This window comes from Callorhinchus milii, unplaced genomic scaffold (assembly GCF_018977255.1).
Source record: "Callorhinchus milii isolate IMCB2004 unplaced genomic scaffold, IMCB_Cmil_1.0 Scaffold1, whole genome shotgun sequence".
In the NCBI taxonomy this organism is placed as follows: domain Eukaryota; kingdom Metazoa; phylum Chordata; class Chondrichthyes; order Chimaeriformes; family Callorhinchidae; genus Callorhinchus; species Callorhinchus milii.
The window spans coordinates 118,105,100-118,128,520 of record NW_024704742.1 but is presented as its reverse complement, the minus strand read 5'-3'; the positions used below and the strand labels follow the sequence as shown (position 1 = coordinate 118,128,520).

General features: G+C 40.3%; 1 protein-coding gene across 1 annotated transcript in view; it reads left to right on the top strand.

Moving 5' to 3' along the window:
• Positions 1–23,421, top strand: part of ap3b1a (adaptor related protein complex 3 subunit beta 1a) — a 136,923-nt gene that overhangs the window by 60,488 nt on the left and 53,014 nt on the right. The window contains 7 exon segments of the mRNA XM_042334776.1: positions 1,844–2,030; positions 9,706–9,833; positions 11,675–11,768; positions 13,296–13,446; positions 15,537–15,690; positions 20,445–20,520; positions 20,890–20,999. Of these exon segments, the coding sequence (XP_042190710.1) occupies positions 1,844–2,030; positions 9,706–9,833; positions 11,675–11,768; positions 13,296–13,446; positions 15,537–15,690; positions 20,445–20,520; positions 20,890–20,999 (900 nt within the window).

The following is a 23,421-nucleotide window of genomic DNA, read 5'->3' as shown; positions in this document are numbered from 1 at the left end:
TTTCACGTCAGGATGATACCTCAAAGCCCTTAATTAACACTGTTTGTTGAAGCTTACAGCAAACCATTGGAAATCTGACTTGCTTCTTTATAATGAAGCACAATTTCTCTGAGCTTTTCAGTGCTTTCAATGGCCATCAAGGAAATAAAATCATGATGCTGTATGTCTTATTTACAGTACAACAAAACAACTTGCACTTATATAGGGCCCTCCACACAGGGTAGCATCTCAGAGCGCTTAAATTATGCTTTGACATTTCAATGACCATCAAAGTAGTAGATTTTCATACACTGGAAGTATTGCAACACTGTTTGCTGGAACAGAGCGCTTACAGTAGCTCTGCTTTAATTCTCTTTAATAGATTATCTAAACTCTTGCTGGGAACTCCAACCACTGCTAACTGGATACAAGCACACAACACTGCATCTTCCAAATTTGGTATTGAGTTGGCAATCATAAAGACACAAAAGATAGCTGGTTTGGTTGATGGGAAATATTTCATTGATGCAGTAGGGGATGCTGTTGGTGTTTTTTTGGAGGCAAAGTTGAGAGTTTACCATTCATTGTGCTATAACTGACTGGGGATTGTATGATCTTGACACCGACTGCCTGAAATGAAAAATGTTCCACTTCCCAATATTAACATTCCTTTGCCTCTGTGTACCAAGTGTGAAAAGAAGTTAGCAAATTATGTACGTTAATTACTTAATGTCAGAACTGCTTGAAACCTCATTTTACATACTGTGTGCATCCTTGTTTTAACAATATTCTCTGTATTAGCTTAGTTGCAAATTTGCACAATGAATTAGTTCAGTGAATCAGGAAACATTAAGAATGATTAAAGGGTGGTATTTTTATATTTTGGTTTGATTTTTTCCTTTGGTGTTAACACTTGACAATCACCATAAATAAAATGCTCGTGGTGAATCATTCCACTTAAGTTACCTGATCTCCAATTGTTTGTTGTGTACTATGTAACATCAAAATAAATTAGAAATACTTTGCAACAAATAATACTTCCATCGTATGAAAATCTACTATTTTGATGGTCATTGAAATGTCAAAGTATAATTTGGCAAATGTATCCTATTCAAAGTTTGAATGAGAAACCTATTTTTAAGTGTTACTATTTGGTGAAAAGGTCAGATCAGAATATCTGCAAGTAGGTTTTGCTTCCTAAACCTCTAGCTTTCATTACACAGTAGAGACCGTGGAGCCACTTATCTTGGTCGTAGAGGACATCAGCAGTTAGTTATCCTGAGATAGTAATGGCTAGATGCGTTGCAAATAATTTGCAATAATACAGTTCAGTGATTCATATAGCTTAGCTAATGGTTCATAATTCAATGAATAGCCTATAAGTGCAATCAGTCCTCTGGGCACCACACATGCCTGGGGCAGTATTGTTTATAAGATGTACCTATTTGGTAGAATTGTGCCAAGCCTAATACCATCTGATATGTTGATGTCCTGCATATTTTCTAAATTAAGTCTTGAGTGCTATGTTTTTAGTTGTATTTCTACATTCATTATCCTCACGTAGACCCTTCACCAGCTTTGCCATATATGATTATTTTTTAATGATGCCTTTCTTTCCACTTCAGCAGTTTAATAATCTAGTGCCTGGCTTCTTCTCAGCGTTCAGCATTCACCTACTCAGAACAGATGAGGGCATGTTTCTTAGCTAAAATTTCATTTGCTGCTTTTAGAATGTGTATTCCCATTGGAGCCACATTTGTTGGCCATAACCATTCATTTTTATTAAGGCTTTGAATATGTTTATTCAGAGTTATCAATAATCATAAATAACATGTATTATTTTCTTGTTTTGTTTTGCCAACAGACAAAATTGCTTACGCAGTACATATTAAACGTAGCCAAGTATGATCAAAACTATGACATTAGAGACCGTACAAGATTTATCAAGCAGCTGATAGTTCCAAATGAGAAGAGTGGAGCTTTAAGCAAGTATGCCAAGAAAATTTTCCTCGTTCAGAAGCCAGCACCCGTGCTCGAATCTCCATTTAAAGGTACAGAGTAAAAATCTCATTATTATATTTGAAATCAATAAATGTGAATGTGAGATGGGACTGAATATTTGACCATTGTTACCCAGCATCGAGGGAAAACATTCACCACCATGGCTTCTAATCATGAATACAAAAATGGCTTTTACAAAAGCATATTGCCATAAAACCAATGTGTAAATTCAGTGAATTTGCACACGTGGAAAATGCCATCTCACGAAAGAGTACATTTGCAAAAGCTTTTGCTTAACAAAAACGCTGGCTGGCTTTTTGAATTAAAATGTCTGACTTCTGGATCATTAGGTTGCCATTGATAAGGCTTCCTATTTTGTTTGTGTCAAGCAAAACAGCAGGTTCAATCAGCGGCGGCCTAATAACTCAGAATTTAGCCATTTTAACTTGCGTGTTTTTTTAAAAAAAATCAGCTGACTTCTGAGTCATCAGATTACCAACATCATTCCTGCTTTGGGAAGGCCCAGCAAATGGGAAGTCATGTTGGTGGCTAATTTTCCAGGAGTGAGTTGTTTGCCTTTGCGTCTGCGCAGTCAAACTTGCAATTGTGCCTTTCTATAACCTAGGTGGGGATTTTATGGTTTCCAAACATTGCATTATTATGGGACTCCACTCTATTGCCCTCTTCCTGATGCTGATTTTTGTTATTGCCAGCTAATGTATTTATACTCTGTCCTTGCTATACTTTACTTGCATGTTTTAAAATGTTATTTTTGATCTTATCAGTCACTTTGGTCTTGCTGGGTTCCTTTTTCTCTGTGGGGTATACTTTCCACTTGCATTCATGAGGAATGTTATTTTTAAAAAATTCAGCACAAGCCCAATGATCTAATGAACATCTGTAACTGACAGATAACAACAAAAACAAAATTACATTTATAGAGCGCCTTTCACGTCAGGAGGACATCCCAAGGCGCTGGACAGTCAGGGGTCAGGACCCTAGCATGGGGGAGGGGTGGGGTAGGGGTGAGGGAAGGCAGAGAGGTGGGAGAGCGACTGAAGGCACGGTTGAAGAGGAGGGTCTTGAGACCGGCCTTGAAGGAGGCAAGGGAGGAAGCGAGGTGAAGGGACTGTGGGATGGAGTTCCAGAGTGTGGGGGCTGAGAGGTTGAAAGCCCAGCCATCGAAGGTCAGGCGGGAGACATGGAGCAGGCCAGAGCCCGCTGAATGGAGGGAGTGGGCAGGTTGGTAGGGAGTCAGCAGGTCTTAGAGGTAGGAGGGGGCAAGGCCATGAATGGCCTTGAAAGTGAGGCCGAGGATCTTGAATTCGATCCTCTGAGGGATGGGGAGCCAGTGGAGTCGGGTGAGGGTGGGAGTGATGGAGTCACAGAGCCTGGTGTGCGAGAGCATACGAGCTGCCCAAGTTTGGATGATCTGCAGCTTGTGAAGGGAAGAGTTGGGAAGGCCGATGAGGAGGGATTTTCATAATTGAGCCTTGATGTGGCGAATGCATGGGTGAGGGTTTCGGCAGCCTGAGGGGTGAGGCAGTAGCGGAGTCTGGCAATGTTGCGGAGGTGGTGGTAAGCAGTGCCAGTCATGGCGCGGATTTGGGGGAGAAAGGATAGTTCAGTGTGAAACAAGACACCCAGGTTCCTGACTGGCTTCGTGAGGTTGAGTGTGCAACCGTGAAGGCTGATGCTGCCAGCGCTCGAGATGCGGAGGCGCTGGTGCGAGCCAATCAGGAGGGCCTCGGTCTTGCTGACGTTGAGTTAGAGAAAGTTGGCCCTCGTCCAGGACTTGATGTCGGACAGGCAGTCGGTCAGGTTGCCAGTAGTCCTGGAGTTGAGGGTGGAGGCAGAGATAGAGTTGGCTGTCATCCTTATACATGTAGAAATTTACTCCATGTCTGCGGATGATGTCACCCAGGGGGAGCATGTAGAGGGTGAAGATGAGGGAACCGAGGAATGCCGTACAAGACGGTGTGGGGGTTAGAGGAGAAGCCGTTTGCAGAGACGAAGTGGAGGCGGTGTGAAAAGCAGCACCTGAACCAGTCAAGGACAGAACCTTGAAGGTTGAGGTGGGAGGAGAGGCGGTGGAGGAGGATTGAGTGGTCCACAGTATCAAAGGCGGCGGAGAGGTCGATGAGGACAAGGAGGCAGAGGGAGCCCTGGTCACATATGGTCAGGATGTCATTTGTGACCTTGACCAGAGCAGTTTCCGGGCTCATGGAGGAAATGGGAGGAGAGGAAAGAGCGAAGCTGAGAGGTGAAGGCTCTCTCAAGGGTCTTAGACAGAAAAGGGAGGCGGGAGATCGGCCGGTAGCTGGATAGCTGTGATGGGTCAAGGAAAGGTTTCCTCAAGGTGGGGGTGACAATGGCTGTATTGAGGGGAGTAGGAACAGTGCCAGATGACAGGGAGAGGTTGATGATGTCAGTGAGTAGTGGGGCAAGGAGGTGGAGCTGGGATTTAAGGAGAGGAGTGGGGATGGGGTCCAGGGAGCAGGTGGTGAGCTTCATGGAGGATATGGTAGTGATGACAAAGGAGGGGGTGACAGGTTCAAATGTGTGGAACGAGGGATGGGTAGCGGTCGGAGTGTGGGATGGAAGTTGGGAGGGCAGTGGCAGCTGAGCAGATTCCCTCGATTTTGGACTCGAGGAAGTCCAGCAATTCCTCGCAGTGGGAGTCGGAGGAAAGAATCTACGAGGCGGGGAGGGCGGAGGAGCCAGTTGGTGGTGGAGAACAGGAACCTGGGGTTGCCCTTAGCCTCCAGGATTAACCTGGAGTAGAAGGATGATTTGGACGCCGAGGCGAGAGCGGAGCGGTAGGTTTTGGTGTAGTCCAGCCAGATGTGCCGGTGGACCATTAGGCCGAATTTGAGCCAAGTGCATTTGGCAGACCGCACCTGGCCCTTGAGCGAGTGGTGAACCAGGGTGAGGATCGGGAATAGGAGGCAGTTCGGTAGGTGATGGGGTCAAGGCCGTTGAGTGTGGTAGAGAGGGTGCTGTGGAGGAGAGTAAACACAGAGGATAGGTGGTGGGCCAGAGAGGGAGGAGTTCAGAGGGCTCCAGGGCAGCAGAGAGGGATTGTGGGGAGATGTTTTTCCATGGGCGGTAGAAGATGGAGGTAGGTTTGGATGAAATGGTGGTCACAGATGGCCTTGTCAGTGATGTTGACATCCGAGACACTGAGGCCCTGGGTGATCACCAAGTCGAGCCGGAGACTGTGGGTGTGGGTAGCAGAGTGGATGTGAAGGGAGAGGTACAGAGAAGAAGTCTGAGGAGGTGGTACAAGAGGGGGTGAAGTGGAGGTTGAAGTCGCCTAGGATGATGAGGTGGTTGGAGCAGAGGCAGAGGAAAGCTAGAAGGGTGGAGATGTCAGAGATTAAGTTGGGGAGGGTTTTGGGGGGAGGTAAATTAGGAGAATTTTTAGTGAGAGATGGGAGGGATGGCAGAGGGCGTTCAAAGGAGGGGAATGAGCCAGCTGAGTAGGGGGATAGGGCAAGTGATGCCCTGGAGATGAGGGTCGCACCACCGTCACAGCGGTTGGGGCATGGGGCATGGTGGTAGGTATGGGCGGATGGTGTGGCCTCAGTGAGGGGGAAGGTGTCGCCTGGGGTGATCCAGCTTTCAGTGAGGGCCATTATGTCAGCGTTTTCATCGAGGATGAGTTCATTGATGACCAGGGCCTTATTGCAGATGGAGCGAACGTTTTGAAGGCCCATGCGGAGTGGACAGTTGGCAGAGGGATGTGTGGAATGGGAAGGGGTAGTGGATTGGTTGGCAGAGAGGGTGGGGATGCAGATGAGGGAGGAGAGGTTAGCCCCCGGGGTCTGGGACCGGGGTGGCTTGTGGCGGTAGTGGGGAATGGGGCAGTTGGTATGGCTGCTGCTGACAGCCAACGCTGAGTGTCACGATGAGCCCGGTGGAGGATTCCCAGGCTGGAGCAGAGGGAGGCAGTGGGGGGGGGGTCAGGAGGCGGGAATGGCGGAGAGAGAGCAGGACAGAGCGGGAGAGTTGCAGGGAGGGGGGCATTTTGAGGGAGGGCCAGCTCGGGTTGGGGGTGGCAGCCAAGATGCACACGCTGGGACGAGAGGCGGCGAATTAGTGGGACATTGTCAGCCTGCAGGAGGCTGTGGGGACTAGAGGTGACGCAGAGGGGGGAGGGCACTCATTGTGGTTAGCAATGAGCAGCCTGCAGGGGAAGCACAGGGGAGGGAGATGGTCAGAGGATGGGAGGGAAGGAGGGAGGGAGACACTGGTGTAAGCTATACTGTATTGTACCTGCTACCAGGGATTCAAACCTGGCGAGCGGAAGTGACGTCACACAGAATGGCGGGAAAACCTGAAAGTCCAAAATGGCGGCTCCCCCTAACCAGGTAATGGCCACCGCTCGATCCCCGAGACCCTCGGCCTCCAGACACTTGCCCCACCTTAGGGTCCACGAGACCCCGGCCCAATCTACAGCTACCAGCCAGCCCCTGTCTCTGGCTAACACCGGTCCCGATCCCCAGCACCACAACCCTGCCTCGAGCTATCACCGGCCCTGACTTACCTCTAGACTGGGAGGTAAGTGGCTCAAATCCTGGTCCAAGCTGGTTGTATCTGAGACTTTGGGGCGTCTTACGTGGCACAGCCTATCCAGGGTTAAAGAGGAGAAAACTAGCCAGATTTCCTGCTTATGGTTCCTCTGCAGCATCCTATACTGGTGACAGCCAGATGAGAAGTCAGATTTGGCTGTGACTCCGTCTACAGTCAAGTAGTCTGCTCACACTCACTGTCAGGACTCACACACAATCAATAGCTACTTGGGCTGTGTGCATGAGGGCAACCAGCTTAGGTGGAACTGTACTTCAGGAGTGAGGAGGGTGAGGACCAGCAGCTGTGGAAGGTCCAAATGGGGAGAGCAATTTTAAAACCAATCCAGTTCTGTAACAATCTAAATTTCAGATGTAAACTGAAAATGCAAAGCTTGAGCACTTTGCAATCATCTGGCTGGATTACAATACAAAAAGGGGAAGAAAGAAATAACGTAGGACTGATTTACAGCCTGAAATTCACTCCCATATATTCCCTCATCATCTGGGCATCTGAAGTACGTGGCTTGAGTTGGGATACAGTTCATGGTAGCTGGTTGCCAAATGCTATCTTATCCAAGTGGCCATACTTTATGTGTGAGCCGAGTCAGTGAGTGTCAGCTGGATATTTAACCGTGGGGGATTTCACAGCCGAGCCCAATACAGCCTCTTGACAGGCCAAAGGGGTACAATAACATTTGTAATGAAGTACTTGTATTATTGATAATGCGACCAGAAAGGTCAGTTGTACGGAAATATTTTAACCTGGCATCTTAATGGAAAATAATGTTGAGTGACTACCTTATTAGTTTTTAAACTGAAGATTACTAAATCTCCAGTAGCCAGAATTGAATGTTTAAAACGTAGGCATGTAAAGTATAATCACAATTCTGAAACTGGCTTATTCGTTGCAAACTGAATACAGGACACGTTATATGCAGATAATGAGGGATTGTGATATCATTTTAAATTTTCAGATTTTAATTCATTTCCTAGTGCTGCAAAACTCTTTCAGATTTTGAATAAGCCATAAAAATAATTATATGGAGCTATAGAAAGACTGATGGAGAAATGTAGCAAGTATTGCAAGTGCTCTTAGTTTGCTTTCTCAACTGAAGGTGCTAAATGTTTTTTTGAGGGAACTTTTCTGAGTACTTGCAACCCTCCAGAACAATGCATGTACGCATGTTTTTTTTGTGAGGGAGAAAGGCTACGACATCGACAGTGTCACAATAGTGTCCTCAATCCAATCGCTACATGTAGCTTTTCCGATGAGAGTCATTAAGCAATGACGAAAAGAGCAAGTTGCCTATCTCAGGGATGTTGAGGGTGGCATCTAAAGGCTTCTACCACAGTTTGCGCTGAGATTGACTTGCTCAAAGTAGAGATTAAACCTGGGACCCATCACATCTGTATGACTCTTTATCAATTCTTGCAGTGCGTTTACTCATTAAACCATCAGGGGGCTCTACCTTCTTTATTTTCAGAGACAATCTTAACTGTAGATTTGATTCAGAAAGCCCAGAACAATTTGCATCTTGATGAAGAGGAGATAGCCCAGTGGTGCCAGGAATCTCTGTTGATCATAACTGTTGGCCAGCATCAGTTTCATGGTCTGTTAAAACAAGTTTTGTCAAAAGATGTTTAAAATTGATGAGGGTGGAATGATGCTGGTCTTACACCTTGACTCCCAGACCAAATACTTCAGGCCTTTTTCACCTTTCAGTGAGAACTGGAGATGTTTGTTATTGCCTCTGGCTGTAGCTTGTTTGGCACTCAATAAAGAAAAAAGAACCCTGAGCCATAGATGGGATTAAAAAAGAAGTGTTTGGGATTGATCTTTACGTACACTCCATTGACACTGATGGCAGCCAGGAGGTTTGCTCAATGGAAGGATCCACTGGCTGCTGTCACTGGAGAGCATCCACTTCCTCGTTGTTGGGAGCTTTTGGGAGCAAAACCCCTGATCTAAGGATTTCTCAGAAAAAATACCTGATCATGTGAAGAAACACCTGAGATTTACTGTTTCAATTGAATATACAGTATATTCAGTGTTCAGTATTGATGTAGTTGCCTTACTATTGACTACTATCTTTAATTCAGTTATTACCTTTGGGGACTAAACTTGTATTATTTTGTGGGTTTTGGAACTTTGCTGTTGTATTTTCAAGGTTGGTAATATAAATGTTTGCTTCTACATATTTTGTTTTGATTTGTCAATGTAAGTCCTCATCCAAAATAGATTTTGAATTTTTAAAATAATTTAGTTTGTAGGACAAACTTAATTTTATGAATAGATTTGAAATGATGGCCGACTTGTTTTAAGGACTTTGAAAAACAGATTTGAAAATATTTTTCCTGTTTAATTTTTGTCATTGTAATAATAATAATCCTTGCATTTGATATGGCACATTATCACATCTTTGAGATGTGTCAAAGCGCTTCACAGAATATATTGTAAAGTGTAGTGACTGTGCGTTTTGTGAGTGAAACATCGTCATCACATTCTGTGAGTTTGTGGCTATGAAGAGGGGGAGGCAAGATATACAACACACATCTCTGAATTGGCTGATCTTTACCTCTGAATAATACTTTGAGTAGATTTGTTTTGCTTATGAAATTTTTCATAAATTCTTTGGTTTGAGATTACCACTTTATTTAAAAACAGAATATCTAGTTTGTTTCATTACCACTTGCTATTGCAGTAGCATTAAAAAGTTCTGTTTCTATTGTGGTTCTATTTCTGTTGTGGTGCATTGTTTAATTTTTCACTGTAGGCGAAAACAATTCGTTCAGGTTGACAGAAAAACAAAGTATTAAAATTCAGAATGAGTTTTGTAGCACGACATGTATGCGGATTGTTTAACTGTGCTGTCATTCTTAATATTCACAGCAAAGTTTTAGAGAAGCTGCATTTCAAAGCAACACCTCTAAACACACTGAATGATTAGTTTTTTTATTGACCATTATGGGTAAGATTATTGTAATCTATGTGCTGAATTCAGTTTTCTGACCTGTGAAGAATCATCTTAGTTTTTATTTATACCATGACATTTGAGATAATACACTGCCAATTACTACAGGCCCTGATTAAGATTGCACCGTGTGACATAAAGCCAATGTAATTTATTGTTGTTTTTTCTTTATTCAACAGATAGGGATCGTTTCCAGCTTAGCACGCTATCACACACACTTAACACAAGAGCAAACGGATACCTGGAACTTCCAGACTGGCCACAGACAATTCCTGATCCATCGGTCCGAAATGTGGAAGTTCAGCCAGTATGGGATTTTACTCTTGTGTTATTTGCTGGTGCACGCTGAGTGACATTTCAGCTCAATATTTTGCAAATTTTGGGAGGGAAAAGAATTGGGGCAGAAAATTGTGCTCATTTTACAATGAGAATGAGTGTTGAAAAAATCTGGTGGAAATGAGAAATTGGTTCAGAATATTACTGTGGTGCAATATGTTACTGTTATTGTGAACTTGGGGAGGGATAATTTGCATTACTTAATATAGAATTAGCATTTTTAAATAATTTCAATTTGTAAATACATTTTTTATACATTCATAATCAAATATTTCATATTTTTATTTCCCCGATTGTCACATTCATTAGTTAATATTTGCGTAACTATTGGATTTAATAACCCCTAAATCTTCAACATTTCAAATTGTTTCATTATAATGATTTTTTGATTCAATATTATTCTTTATAGATGATATTGAGATGGTTTCCGCATGTGAAAGAATTTCTGTTTTTAGCTTTGCATTTGTAAACATTATCCCCATCCGCTCAGATTTCAATCGGCAAACCAAAGTAATACAGTGCTTGTATTTAATATAGTGATTTAGCATGTTAAAACATTCTGAGCACTTCACACAATGAGTTACTTTGAAGTAACTTGCTATGCAGGAAAGTATGACAGAAAATCTATGCCTGCAAAATCACACAAATAACAATGAGTTTGTACATTCTGATTGTGGTGAATTTAGATGAGAGCAGAATATTTGGGCCCAAGAAACCTGGAGAACTCACTGCTTTTAAAAATGGTGCCATAGGATCTTAAATAGGCAGATGGAACCCCAGTTTAATGTTTCATCCAAAAATGGCATCTGTAACAATCAGAGAACAATTGAGAACACACTCAACACTATATTAAAAAAAGCTTGGATAGTCCGTGTGAGTTTTGAGCCTCAGAGATATTAGACCCAGACAACCACATAAAATTGCCCTTTATAAAAGCAGCCAAGAAAAATGCTCCTTTTAAAATGCTATTTAACCCTCTCAAACTATTGTGCACATACACGATTTAATAGATTCTAAAGGGTAACTATACTTTTGTTCAGCCCATGCTTCAGTACCATTGCCTTGATGCATCCGCACACTGATGATGACTAACTTGTAGATTGACGACATGCTACCCTTTAAAGTAATAGGTATTGTTTTAAATGTGTTTGGTCAACCAGATTTTCAGTGTTTTATTTATTTACCTTCCAAAGCCAATTGACTAAATCAAGTTTTTCTATTTTAAAAACTCATTCTTTGCTGCCTTGAAACCAGTGGCATAGTTCTCTACATTATGTAGATTGCATTTAATATTGTTTCCTATTTTAAATAAGAATTTCTGGGTGTTGCTCTTTGTCATCTTAAAAGAGAACACAGCTCTAAAACCACTCTTGATCTGTATATTGGTGGTGATTGGAGTGATTGAACTGTTCATGATCTTTTTCTGCCTGGTAAAATTCGTTGAAACTACAGCAAAGGCATTGAAATGGTGGGAAGTTGGTACTTTGTAATAAAAAGATAACCATAGGAAGTAGTGGGGTATGGAAAAAGGGATCGGAGGGGGGGTGGAGGCTCATGTGGAGTATACAGACTTGTTGGCCTATAGTTCTGATCTATAACAGTCAGTGTAACTGAAACTGTTGCATACTTGTACTTTCTTTTTTAAATGGTTTATTTTTAGGAAGGCATATTTGTAACCTTACCAGTGGGAACGCTTCCAAAATGTGACATAAATACAGAAGTTATATAAAAAAGTTTGTGCATTTTCAGATCCATTTCTTTTCAGCCGCTAATATTGTGGCAAAATCACTGATTTTCTGTGTGTGTCCACAGGTGAAAGAACTGATCTCATCTGTGGGTAAAGTGAAGAAAGAAAAAGCAGAGGATCAGTTTTATTCTGATTCTGAGGAGCAGGAATCCAGCAGTAGTGAGTTTTGATGAACTGTTGTGACATACAGTTAGCTTGAAACAGCATGTAACACGTTATCTCACACACGTGGGGAATTTATTCTCCCCACACGAGGTAATCCCATTAGAACTACTTTCACGCCAGCCCCCAGCCGTTAGAGAATCAAAACTGCTGTGTGCTCGGTCTCTCAGTCAGTAAGTGCTCATCCATTTCCATGGCAACTCCCTTACCATGTCTGTTGATCAGCATTTGAAGGGTAGGACAAAAAAACAATCTCTGTGCTAAAACAGTCGATCCATAAAAATAAAACTTAAAGCGCCACACAAACACTTTGTTTAAAATATATCCATCATGTTCCAGGCCTAAAAAGCAGCATTCAAACTCCTTCACTACTTTTTTTTGCCCACCCCATCTCTCCTGCGTGCTGGTTCATGCCTGAGTAACAGTGCTCAACTGACAATTCTTGCATGCGTGAACCTAAATAATAATTATTTATGGGTTATGGTGCACTTGAACCTGGGAACTGCCTCGTCTGAACAATACTGTGTTGACTTTGCCTAATAGCAACTGGCGGTGTCATGAATTGATTATAATCTCTAATCTAGGTTTCCTCCTGCCAGAATTGAATTTTTAGGTCTAGAAAAGGCCACTATAATGGGTCAAAACTAGTTATATCAGCATTATTGTTAATTATTAACATTCTCAATATTATTAATTTGGAGATTAGTTGTAATTTCAGTTACAGATAATGTTTAAATGCATGTTTCTGGAACGTGTATTTAAAAATGAAATTCCATAAATGTATTAACTAATTCCATTGTAAGATTAATGTATTGCCTCCTTTTATTAATTTTACTTTTACTGATCCTTCAGCTTTCATACTTGGCGCATAAATGTTTTGCTGTGTATGAAATTCAATGGGGAATAGCATACATATTTAATGTGATATAATAATAATAATAATAATCCTTGCATTTGATATAGCGCTTTTCACGTCGGGAGGACGTCCCAAAGCGCTTCACAGAATATACTGTAAAGTGAATTGACTGTATATTTGTGGGCGAACGCGGCAGCCAATTGCGCACAGCAATGTCCCACAAACAGTCGTAGATTGAAAATGACCATTTATTATTGTTTGGTTTTGGAGGGATTATTATTAGGCTCTGTGTGGAGTAAGGAAACTTGCCCAAGGTTTCGCCCTCTGCCTGGAATTGAACTCAGGTCTCTCACTTGCAAAGCGAGTGCTCTAACCACTGAGCTACAGGACTCCACAATGGAGATACAGTGACAGTGTGTGATAGACAGATACAGTGAATGTGTGAGAGAAATAGTCAGTGTGTGATACTGAGATACAGTGACAGTGTGTGATACAGAGATACAGTGACAGTGTATGCAATACAATGTGTTTTTAAAAGATATATTTGATGTATCACAACAAGTTGTACATGAAGAATGGTTAAAATGGTTTAAGTTCCAGTGGAAAACTGATGATTGTGATCATTGAGAAACAAAATATTCTTAACTCCCCTCAACTTTCTATATCAGCCAGCGAATACAGTAGTGAGAATGAAGGGAGCGACAGCAAGAATGAGGACAGCAGTGAAAGCAGTTCAAGTGAAGAATCCAGTGATGGTGACAGTGATTCTGAGTCTGAAAAGGAGAAAACAGAGAAGAGAAAAACAAAGACTCAAGAAAGGTAAAATACACCTCCAACAGCACTTAATGTGAGAACCATGGATTGACAGGTTTGCTAATTCAGTGAAGTAGACTTTTTGAAAATTATTCCAAGTGTCATAAAATTGAAACAGTAATGTGGATACATTGAAGGTAATCTTAATATTAGTTTAAGAGCTTTGTTTAGAGGAATACCCAAATTGCAGGAGCTGAATCCCTGCCCCCATGTGTCCATGATTTGCAGGTAATTCCTTCCAGGAGGTGTTGTCCCAAGCCGCAGGGTTTCCTCATCAGTTTTCTGACAGATATTTGCCTTCAGCATGGATGGGAGGCTGTGATGGCCAACCACCTCGATTTTTCTAGTGGTTCAACTCCAATACCATGTACCAATTTATTCAGCACCAGCTGCTTAATCCAGGTCCTCATTTGTCAAATAGACACATTCTTTACAAAACCTGCATTAAACTGTTAACGTGAATGGAATTTTCACCTCCTGTGTTTTTTGTGTTGTATGGTGTGAACTGGGGCTGAGAGAACCCCACATTAGAGGCTCTGCAGTAAACATGACACCACTGGTTGCTGCCTGAAACTGGGACTTGGGAGGCAGCACCTTAACTATTGGTCTGCTATTAAACTGAAATTGATGTTGTTGATTTAATGCTAATTTAGTTAGCGCAGGTTTGCTTTCCTGATTTTTACTGATAGGGTTTATCATGTTATCGTTTCACCTGATTTTAAAAAAAAAAAGTACATATTACTTATTTAAGAACTGTGAATCTTATTTGACAGGTTGCACTCTTTCCTGTCAGTGCTTGGTGAGATCGCTGCCCTTTCATGCATAGGCTGCTGCTTGTGCTGCTGATGAGTGTGCAGATTGACTCTCTGGTAGCTGACAGCACTGATTGGGGTGTAGCACGCACTCTGATCCTTTTATTATAGACAGTAATTAAGGCAGTTTGCCCTGCCACTTCATAACAAATACACCATAATGCCCTAATTATAACTTTATTAATTTAAGTCAGGATTTAATGATTTTAAAAGTGATTTATATTGTTTTTCCTGTTCGGAACAAATGAAATCTGTAGCTTAAATTAATACTGGCTTTCATTGCTGCAAAAGTTGAAAAGCCAGTTACCAGTAAATTTGGTTCATTAGATTAGCATTCGAAATTCTCTGTAGCAGGGTAAACATCCGTTAGCTATCAAAAGAACCAAGAAAAGGTAGCAATTGGCTACACAAATTACTCCAGAATTTAAACACACACACAGACATATATTTCTGCCATTGTCCAGAAACGCTTGTTTTATAGGTGAGTCCAGGAAAGCTTTTAAAGTGGATCGTTTGATACTGATAAATAGACACTGCTCCCCAGTTCTATTGATAACCATTCTGCCCCTGCTCACTAGAACTCCAAAATCCATACATTTCTTGCACCAGACTCCACACATATTTCGCCTACATAATCAACAGGTACCTATTTCCTAGCATATTGATTTCAGGAACCTTGTTCTAACTTTAAAATGCCTGCATATGTCTTTGCCACACCCTACCTTTGTAATCTCCTATGCTGCTACTCACTCTGCTAACTCGGTCCTGCTTCATGCCCGCTGCCCCCTCCACACCACCATTTGGAAGTGAGCTTTCAGCCGCTGTCTAAATCCCTCTGCCTTGCATCTCTCTCTCTCTCTCTGCTTTCAGAACTCTTCTAACCTACCTTTTTGACTGCACCTCAGTCACCTTCCTTTTACTGCTTCTCTTTTCTTCCTCTTCTCCCCCCCCCCTCACCCAAAAACAAAAGCTTCTACCTTGCTTTGGCTCTCTTTTGAGATGTTTTCCAACATGAAAGATGAAATATGAATGAAAGCTGTTTTTTTTGAATACTACATATCAATTTTTTTATTTATAATTGAATAACTGTTCCTTGAGGGTTACATTTGTCACATCTCATCATCAATCTTGTTTAGCTTCCTCATTGTGGCTGTACGGAAGGAGGGCTCTGCATTTCGAGTTATGGAAGAAGCTGGAGATCAGTTATCCAAGCAGTGACCTCTGGTGGCAAGTGATAAATATGGAAAAAATAAAAATTAATATCCCATCTCCCCCTTTCTCCAGTGAAAACAATGACTCACAAAATGGGATACAACCTGAAACTAAATCCAAAAAGACAAAAGCTGCAACTTCTTCTGAATCAGAGGAAAGTTCAGAAGAAAGTTCAGAATCTGCATCTGAGAGTGACTCTGAGCCAGAAAACGTAGTAAAACGACAGGTAGGAATCTACGTAATGCATTCCTTTTATTACTAAAGTAGGCAAGATGAGCAGGTGAAAACAAATGCTGCTAGATATCAATAGTGATTTTTTTTTCTTTATATATTGTGAAAATGATTATTTGGCATATTTTAACATCATTTTTCACCTCCATTGTGGACAAAATAAAATTGCTGTGGCAAGGAAGGTATTTTGAGGGTTTCGGATTGAATCATGGCCCTTGTGCTTCATTTTTTTAAAAAAAAGTTCTTCTACAAATTCTCTAATTTTTAAAGCTTGCTCATTGCGATTTGGGGTTATGGAGCTGGCGTCTGTATCTGAAGAACTAAAATAATTTATTTGGATTTCTGGTACTAAGAGACTTCCTATGCAACTGGGTTTATGCTTGATGTTTTTCCCAATCAGCCAAGCCAATGTCTACTCTAGCAGATTCTAAAGCTGAATTTCATGAACCCCGAGATTAATATCTTGACTTCCAACAACTACCTTTTTTTTATTTCCAAACTGTCTTTTGCTTTATTCTGAAATATTGTACATATTCTGTGACCATGCATGTTGGGAAAATCTTTGACACAATTCTGGTAAATCGAATGGGGCAAACGCTTGAACAATCCTAACTTGTTGAAGGACAGTCAGCTTGGATTCAGAAAGGAAGGTCATGTTTAACCAACCTTCTTTTGAAGATATTACTGATAAAGTGGACAAGGGTATGGCTTTGGTATTATAGATCTTGGATTTTCAGAAAGCTTTTGACAAGTTTTCATGTGGCAGTAAGTGACTAAGGCAAGGAGTCACAGAATAGGGGGCAATTGGCTGCCATGTTTCGCCCACAAAACAGTCAATTCACTTTATCCTGTATATCCTGTGAAGCCCTTTGAGATGTCTTGAAGACGTGATCAGACTATATCAAATGCAAACATTATTGTTATTACAGTAAGGTGTTTCATGGAAATTTTAATATAAAACACAAAATTGTGGGTGGACATAAATTCACGGGTTTGAAGGAGTTTATAAGGTATACTTTAAGAGTTTGTCTTGCTAGTTGTAATCTCAACAATTTAGTCATTGGTACGTTACGTAAACTTTCCAATTATAGGATATGCCAAAATGAAACTTCAATAGAATGAGTGGTGGAGTGGAACCCACAAAAAACAATGCCAATTTTGCATTTATGTAGCTTTCTTTCACATCATGAGGATGCCTCAGTGGGTGGAGAATGCTGAGGAAGGTGTTGTGGGGGTGGGGGGTGGGGGCGGTGACCAAAAGTGGGCTCAACAACAAAGGTTTAGAGATAGGCAGGGTGTGAGGCAGACGATTTAAGCAGAAGGTTTCCAGGATGAAGTTCCAGGGTGCAGGGCAGAATGGCTCTCAATAACTGGTTAAATTTCAGCAGTACCCCAACACACATTCTAGGTTCCCGTACCTTGGATCTCTCCAACCTGGATCTAATACTTTCCGGAATTAGGTAAGCAAGAGTGTCCCTCTGGAGATATTCCATCCCAAACATATGGAAATGTCCATGTGTAAGTGATATGCATATCAGGTTTGGATTCTCAAGCACAGTGATAAGTTTCTGGAGGTGTCACACCCAGCTGACTAAAACAAGTGTGAGCGGTAGGATATTAGGCATGTTTTTTGCTTTGTACTACCAATATTAAATGTCATAAATTCAGGCAAATGAAACATGTGTTAATACTATTCCTGTCTAAATTTCTGACAAACATAAAGTAGAATAATTGTAATGTTTTAAATCAACTAAAAGTTAATGACATTGTTTTGCAACATTGTGGCATATGTTGCGAATAATAATACTTTTTGAATTTGATAATAGCGCCTTATCACGTCATCGAGACGTCTTAAAAGCGCTTCACAGGAGTTACTGAAGTCCTGTAGTGTAGTGTTTAACGTGCTTGCCTCGCAAGCGAGAGGACCTGGGTTTAATACCCTGGCTTAGGCAAGTTTCCTTACTCCACACGCCTCTGTTTACCTAGGAGTAAGTAGGAACCTGGTTGTTAGTCGATTGGTGGATCACTTTTCTGGGGGTAATAATCCCTTCCAAATAAATACATAAAATAATAATAATTTGGGCACTCAGTCCACGACTATTTGTGGGACACTGCTGTGCGTAATTGGCTGCCACATTTCACTCGCAAAATATACAGTCACTGCACTTTACAGTGTATCCCGTGAAGCATTTTGAGACGTCTCGTCGGCATGATAGGGCGCTATATCAAATATAAGTATTATTGTTACTGTAAATTGGATTGACTTTTATAGGCAATTTTCGCTCAAGTGACTGAGATGTGGCTGAAGGCTAGAAAATATTCTGTCTTCATTTGTGTTCTTTTAATAGCACACAAATGTTTGTTTTTGTGAGCGAAATGAATTCAAATTTATTTAAAAACCTTATTGAAAGACAACATTCAGTCATAAACCTCGGTAGAATACCTATAACTGCGCAGATCTAGGCAATGAAAGGGTTAATATGGGATGCAAATAGATGAAAAGAATAGACAGGAAATTTTAAAACTCATTTATATTAACATATTAATGGGGAAATTCAATAATACAAGTGTTTACCTGCTGGCAAAAAATTGCAGAAGAGTTGTGGATGCTAATATGCTATCAGTTATCAAAATAACAAAATTCTGCTAGGTTTTCAAAAATTCAAAGCATGTCTCTGCACTGTTCTGAATTTAGTGTGTCCTCTGTGTCAAATGAGCAAAAAGAAAATTGATGGACAGTAGCATTGAAATGCATAATTTGACAAACCATTTCAGTAAAGCCATGATAGTGTGCAGTATTGCATGATCTTAAAGAGAAAAACAAACAGCAGAGAGAGCTCAGTTCTCGGACAAATCTAATGCAGGCACTGAGCTGTTTAAAAAAACCTCTGATCCATATTTTAAATATAAAGAAACAAATTGTCTATATCTTTCTACTCGATCTGTTTTTAAGTATGAACAAAATGATATCAGTGGGAGATCTGTCAATGCATTTGGTTTGTCAATGATGATTTTGTATAAATATGGGTAGAGTAAGAAATAAAATTTGCACAGTAGAATGCGATTTCATCTGCCTTCTCAGCAGCCCCATTGCTCATGCTGTGGTGTGAAATTTTCATTTGACACAGTTTGCAGTCAGAGGCCATGAATTATGCATTGGCCTGGAGAAATCCTCAATCTCCTACTTTGTGCCACAAATGCATTTATCTAGATTCCATCTCTATTACTGGGATCAATCTCTTGATTCGGGAATATTTGATCGGATATGGTTTTAACTTCATTATTTGTTTTTGTTATTAGGTCCTTTCTGTGACGGTTACTTATTCTGTCTGTCACAGAAGAAGCTTGGAGAGCGACTAGAATGTCATGGGTTCTTTCTATTTTTTTTTATTGCATAAACTCATGAAAATGGTTTGATTTAAATGCATGCATTTAAAAACACAAATCTATGTGGTTTTATTATGACCACAATTTGGTGGTTAAAAGCTAATTTGTTAATGGGTAGCATTTTAGCAGTTGAACGTAGCTTCCACTAGTTTCTTTGTGTTGAGAATGGGAGGAATTTGAATTCCGAGCTGAAGTGGTCTAACCAGGGACAAAAACAGAAAGGAGTGCTGCATTTTCAAGATATTTCAAGTTATCATTGACTACCTAATGCACCACGACAAGTGAAACAGAGCACTGGAACAGAAGCTTGATTTAATTTAGTGAATCACAGTCAGCAAGATGATGAATGAAATTGGTAATAACATTGACTGTCCTGTGAAGTTTTAGATCGTGGAGTCCCATAGGGGCCAAAGTTTCCTTACTCTTCGTGCCTCTGTTTACCTAGCAGTAATTAGGAACCCGGGTGTTAGTCAATTGGCGGATTGCTTCTCCAGGGATAATAATTCCTTCAAATAATAATAATAAATTGGTCACTTAATCCATGACTGTTTGTGGGACACTGCTGTGCGCAATTGGCTGCTGCGTTTCGTCCACAAAATATACAGTCAATTCAGTTTACAGTATGTCCTGTGAAGCGCTTTGATGCGTACCAACGACCTGATAAGGCTCTATATCAAATGGAAAGTATTATTATTATTACTTTGAGATTTGAAGTTTTCCAAATAGGTATCAGTTTCGTGATCTGGTTACTGCTGTTGTCAAAAGAAATTGTGATGATCAGTTCTCAGATCATCAGTGGGTTTTTTTCTGTTGTTTTAGTTGAACTTGGTGATGTTTGCATATAGTGGGAAACTATGCCCTCTAGCAACTGTTCTTCCAGCTGCCTTCTGTCTTGGAAGTTGGCCAGCAGAATTACTTTGGAGAATTTCTGCCGTCTCCAATGCGGTGTAATATTGCAACTATAGCAAGTCTTTTTTTAAAATAACATTGATTCGAAGCACCGAATTTAACTTGCTACCTGTTCAGTTTTCATTGATTCCCTTGTTGCCTTGCCTAATAAGTTGGTATGAAAACCAACCTTTTTTTGGAGGACAGATAGGCCAGGAATAGAATTGTTGTTTGAGTTTCATCAATAACTAAACTTGAAATTAAAGAAAAAAAACATTAACTCTTTAATAATACACTTTAATTTTGAATCTGTTTTTTCATGATGTTGTATTTTGGCTTTTAGTATCTCTTACCGCTGCTCAATCTGATGTGAAAATTAGAGCATTTTGTGTTGTTGTTTGTAATACCTTTCTAAATTAAAACCACTTGTAGAGTGATAGTGACTGCTTATATAGACTTTTATTTGTTTAACAGAAGGAAGAGAAGAAAACTGTGTTACAGGTCAAGGCTTCCACTAAACAGGAAGTTTCACTGTTGGATTTGCTTGACTGTAAGTATTGGTGCTAAAACACAAAAGGTAATGTGTTGGAACTGGGGACTTAATAAGCAGTAGAAGGCCTTACAAAATGTAATTAGTTTCTGTGGAAATGGACTATTCAACAATAATCAGTTGCAATTGATGTATCGGTAGTTATTTTGTCTAGTAACAATGCAATTTTCAGTTCCTATATGTGAATAGTTTAGTTGAAATGTATAATTTGATTCTGGCCCACAGCAATGCAACAAAATTATAGCAAGAGAGAAGACTACTGTGGGAAGCTTTGTAACAGTATCATCTGTCTTTAGCACTTTTCTTAATCACAGGCAAGGAATGTTTGATCTTCTGCTTTTCTAATTAATATTTCTTATTTTTTTGCAGTTAGCGACGTATCAGCACCAGTAGCCCTTCCTAAACCAGTGGTGATATCTCCAAGTTTAGCAGCTGAGTTGGAAGGATTATCGCTTTCCAGTACATCTCCTATCATTGATGTAGGTTTTTCAATGGAATGTTAATCCTTTTTAAGTGGTGAAAAAGCTTTTAAACTGTGTGCTACTCTTCAATATGTTTTCAACATTGCATTTTTTGTTCCATAAGCAAGTTTACAAATTGCAGTCTAAGAAATGCACAAAGCCATAATGTGTCATTCCTTAATATACACACAATAAACTTTGTTTGAAAAAGAAGTTTGGTGGAGAAATACTCTCAAGAGTCTTCCAACAATTTGTTGTAGATGCACTGTATATATTGTGCAGTTAAAACTATAAAATCTAATAGCCACTCCAACCTAGAAGGCCAAATATACTGGAATGCTAAGTACTTTAATGTGCACATCATTCCACAGAAATAACTTGATTAAATCTGTTGTACAGTTGTATAGATTGCCTTGACTGTGTCCTGAGAAAGCAGTAAATTGTTTTGCTTCTCTGAACCATTTCAGTTGAATTTGGGCTGTTGGAATATATTGGACAACTGATTGCTTTTGGTGCAGAATAACTGAGTTTTTTTTATTTTTTTCATTTATTACAGCATTTATCCGAATTGTTTGCTTGAGTTTATTTCTGAATATTTAGGTAAAAAGTAAAGGTAGAATTTGACAAACATGGTTTAAAAGATGAGATGGTTAGAATCATTGGAATTGTGGTAATGGCATTGCAATATACTTTGTTTGCTTCAACAGTTCACCAAAAGTGCAAAGTAATATAGTAGTTTAGCAAGATGTCGGTAATCTGTTAATGTGGGTTCAATGGGTTTGGTAATTCCAAGCATTGTTCTTGGGATATATATTTAACTTGTTTCTACATCTGCCTTGTTTATTCGATAGTCATGGTTACATTCCAAAACCTGTCTTCAGCAAATATACTGTGCATATAAATTTGCAAATTAGTGGAATGAGTTACTGGATTTGCAAGTGATCTTTCAAGTCCTTTGATATAACTTGGATTTTTTTACTCTGTTTAGAGTCAAATTAAAAGTTTTTGTTATAAAGAACCTTGCATACCAAAATATCACAGATTTACAGTAATGTCAACTGTCATTTAAAAAGCAATTTGATGATGAACATTAGGGAGGGATGAGATCAGATGAGCGACAGGGCCTTGTCGATTTCAAGAGTTGAAATATATTAAAGAGTACTAACAAAGGCAAATAGTATTTTTGCTGATCTTGGAATTGGGTTCATCCAAAATGATTATTTTCGATTTAAGGTAGTTAAAGATTTAAGGTAGTTAAATCCTTCAGATAAAAATTACATCTGTTTAATCTTTTGTATTACAACTCTAATTTTGGACTGTCTTCTAACTGCGATACAGTAGCTTTTGCAGCTTCGCAATGGACCATTTCAAAAATATAATCATGAATTGAAATTGCTGCGCCGCTTACTGTCGGAAAGTTGTTTATTTTAACTACGGAAAAATATTACCGTGTTTTTGAAGAAGTAGCAGCTGGTTGACACATTTGGCTGGTTTTAATGTTCAAGACTCGGTACTGTGGATTCATGTGCTATTATTCAAAAAATAGTTTATAGTAATTTGTTGCAGTTGATAGTTTCATTTCAGCTTTGGTGGAATAATTACCCAAGCTGGAAACTGGCTAATGTGGTTTCCGCATTCAAGAAGGATGACAAACCCACCCCTACTACTACAGACCCATTAGCTTGCCCCCAGTAATTGGAAAACTAATGGAGTCAATAAACAGAAGCAAAAGAAGAGAGCATTATTAAAATAACCTAATAAATGACAACCAACATAGAATGTACTGTGATACATATTATATGGGTAACCTCAGAATTTTACCAAATTCACAGTGAGGCGCCATGTGACGTAGTGCATCTTCTACTTGGACTTTCAAAACCTTTCATGTAGTACCACACATACTCTTTTACAAACCACAAAAAAAAACAATTTGCATTCAACAAAACAGCTTCATATACATATATATTTATATATTTCGCCCACAAAATATACCGTCAATTCACTTTACGGTGTATTCTGTGAAATGCTTTGAGACGTCTCAAAGACGCGGTAAGGCGCTATATCAAATGCAAGGATTATTATTTATGTGTGTATATGTATGTGTATATATCTACATAATATATATTTATAACTAAAACCTCAGATATCCAAATGAAGAAGTGGACTTAGACTTGACTGAAGAGAAGGTGGCAGAGGGAGCATTAATCCTAAGGAGCATTGGTTCAGCCTCTCAGCCCCTAGGCTCTGGAACTCCATTGCCCAGTGCCTTCGCCTTGCTTCCTCCCTTTCCTCCTTCAAGGCCGGTCTCAAGACCTTTCTCTTCAACCGTGCCTTCAGCTCCCCTCTCGACTCTCTACTCCCTCCTCGCGCCCTCCCTTCCCTCCCCTCACCCTGACCATTTCCCCCCTGCTCGGGTCCCGACCCAACTGTCCAGCGCCTT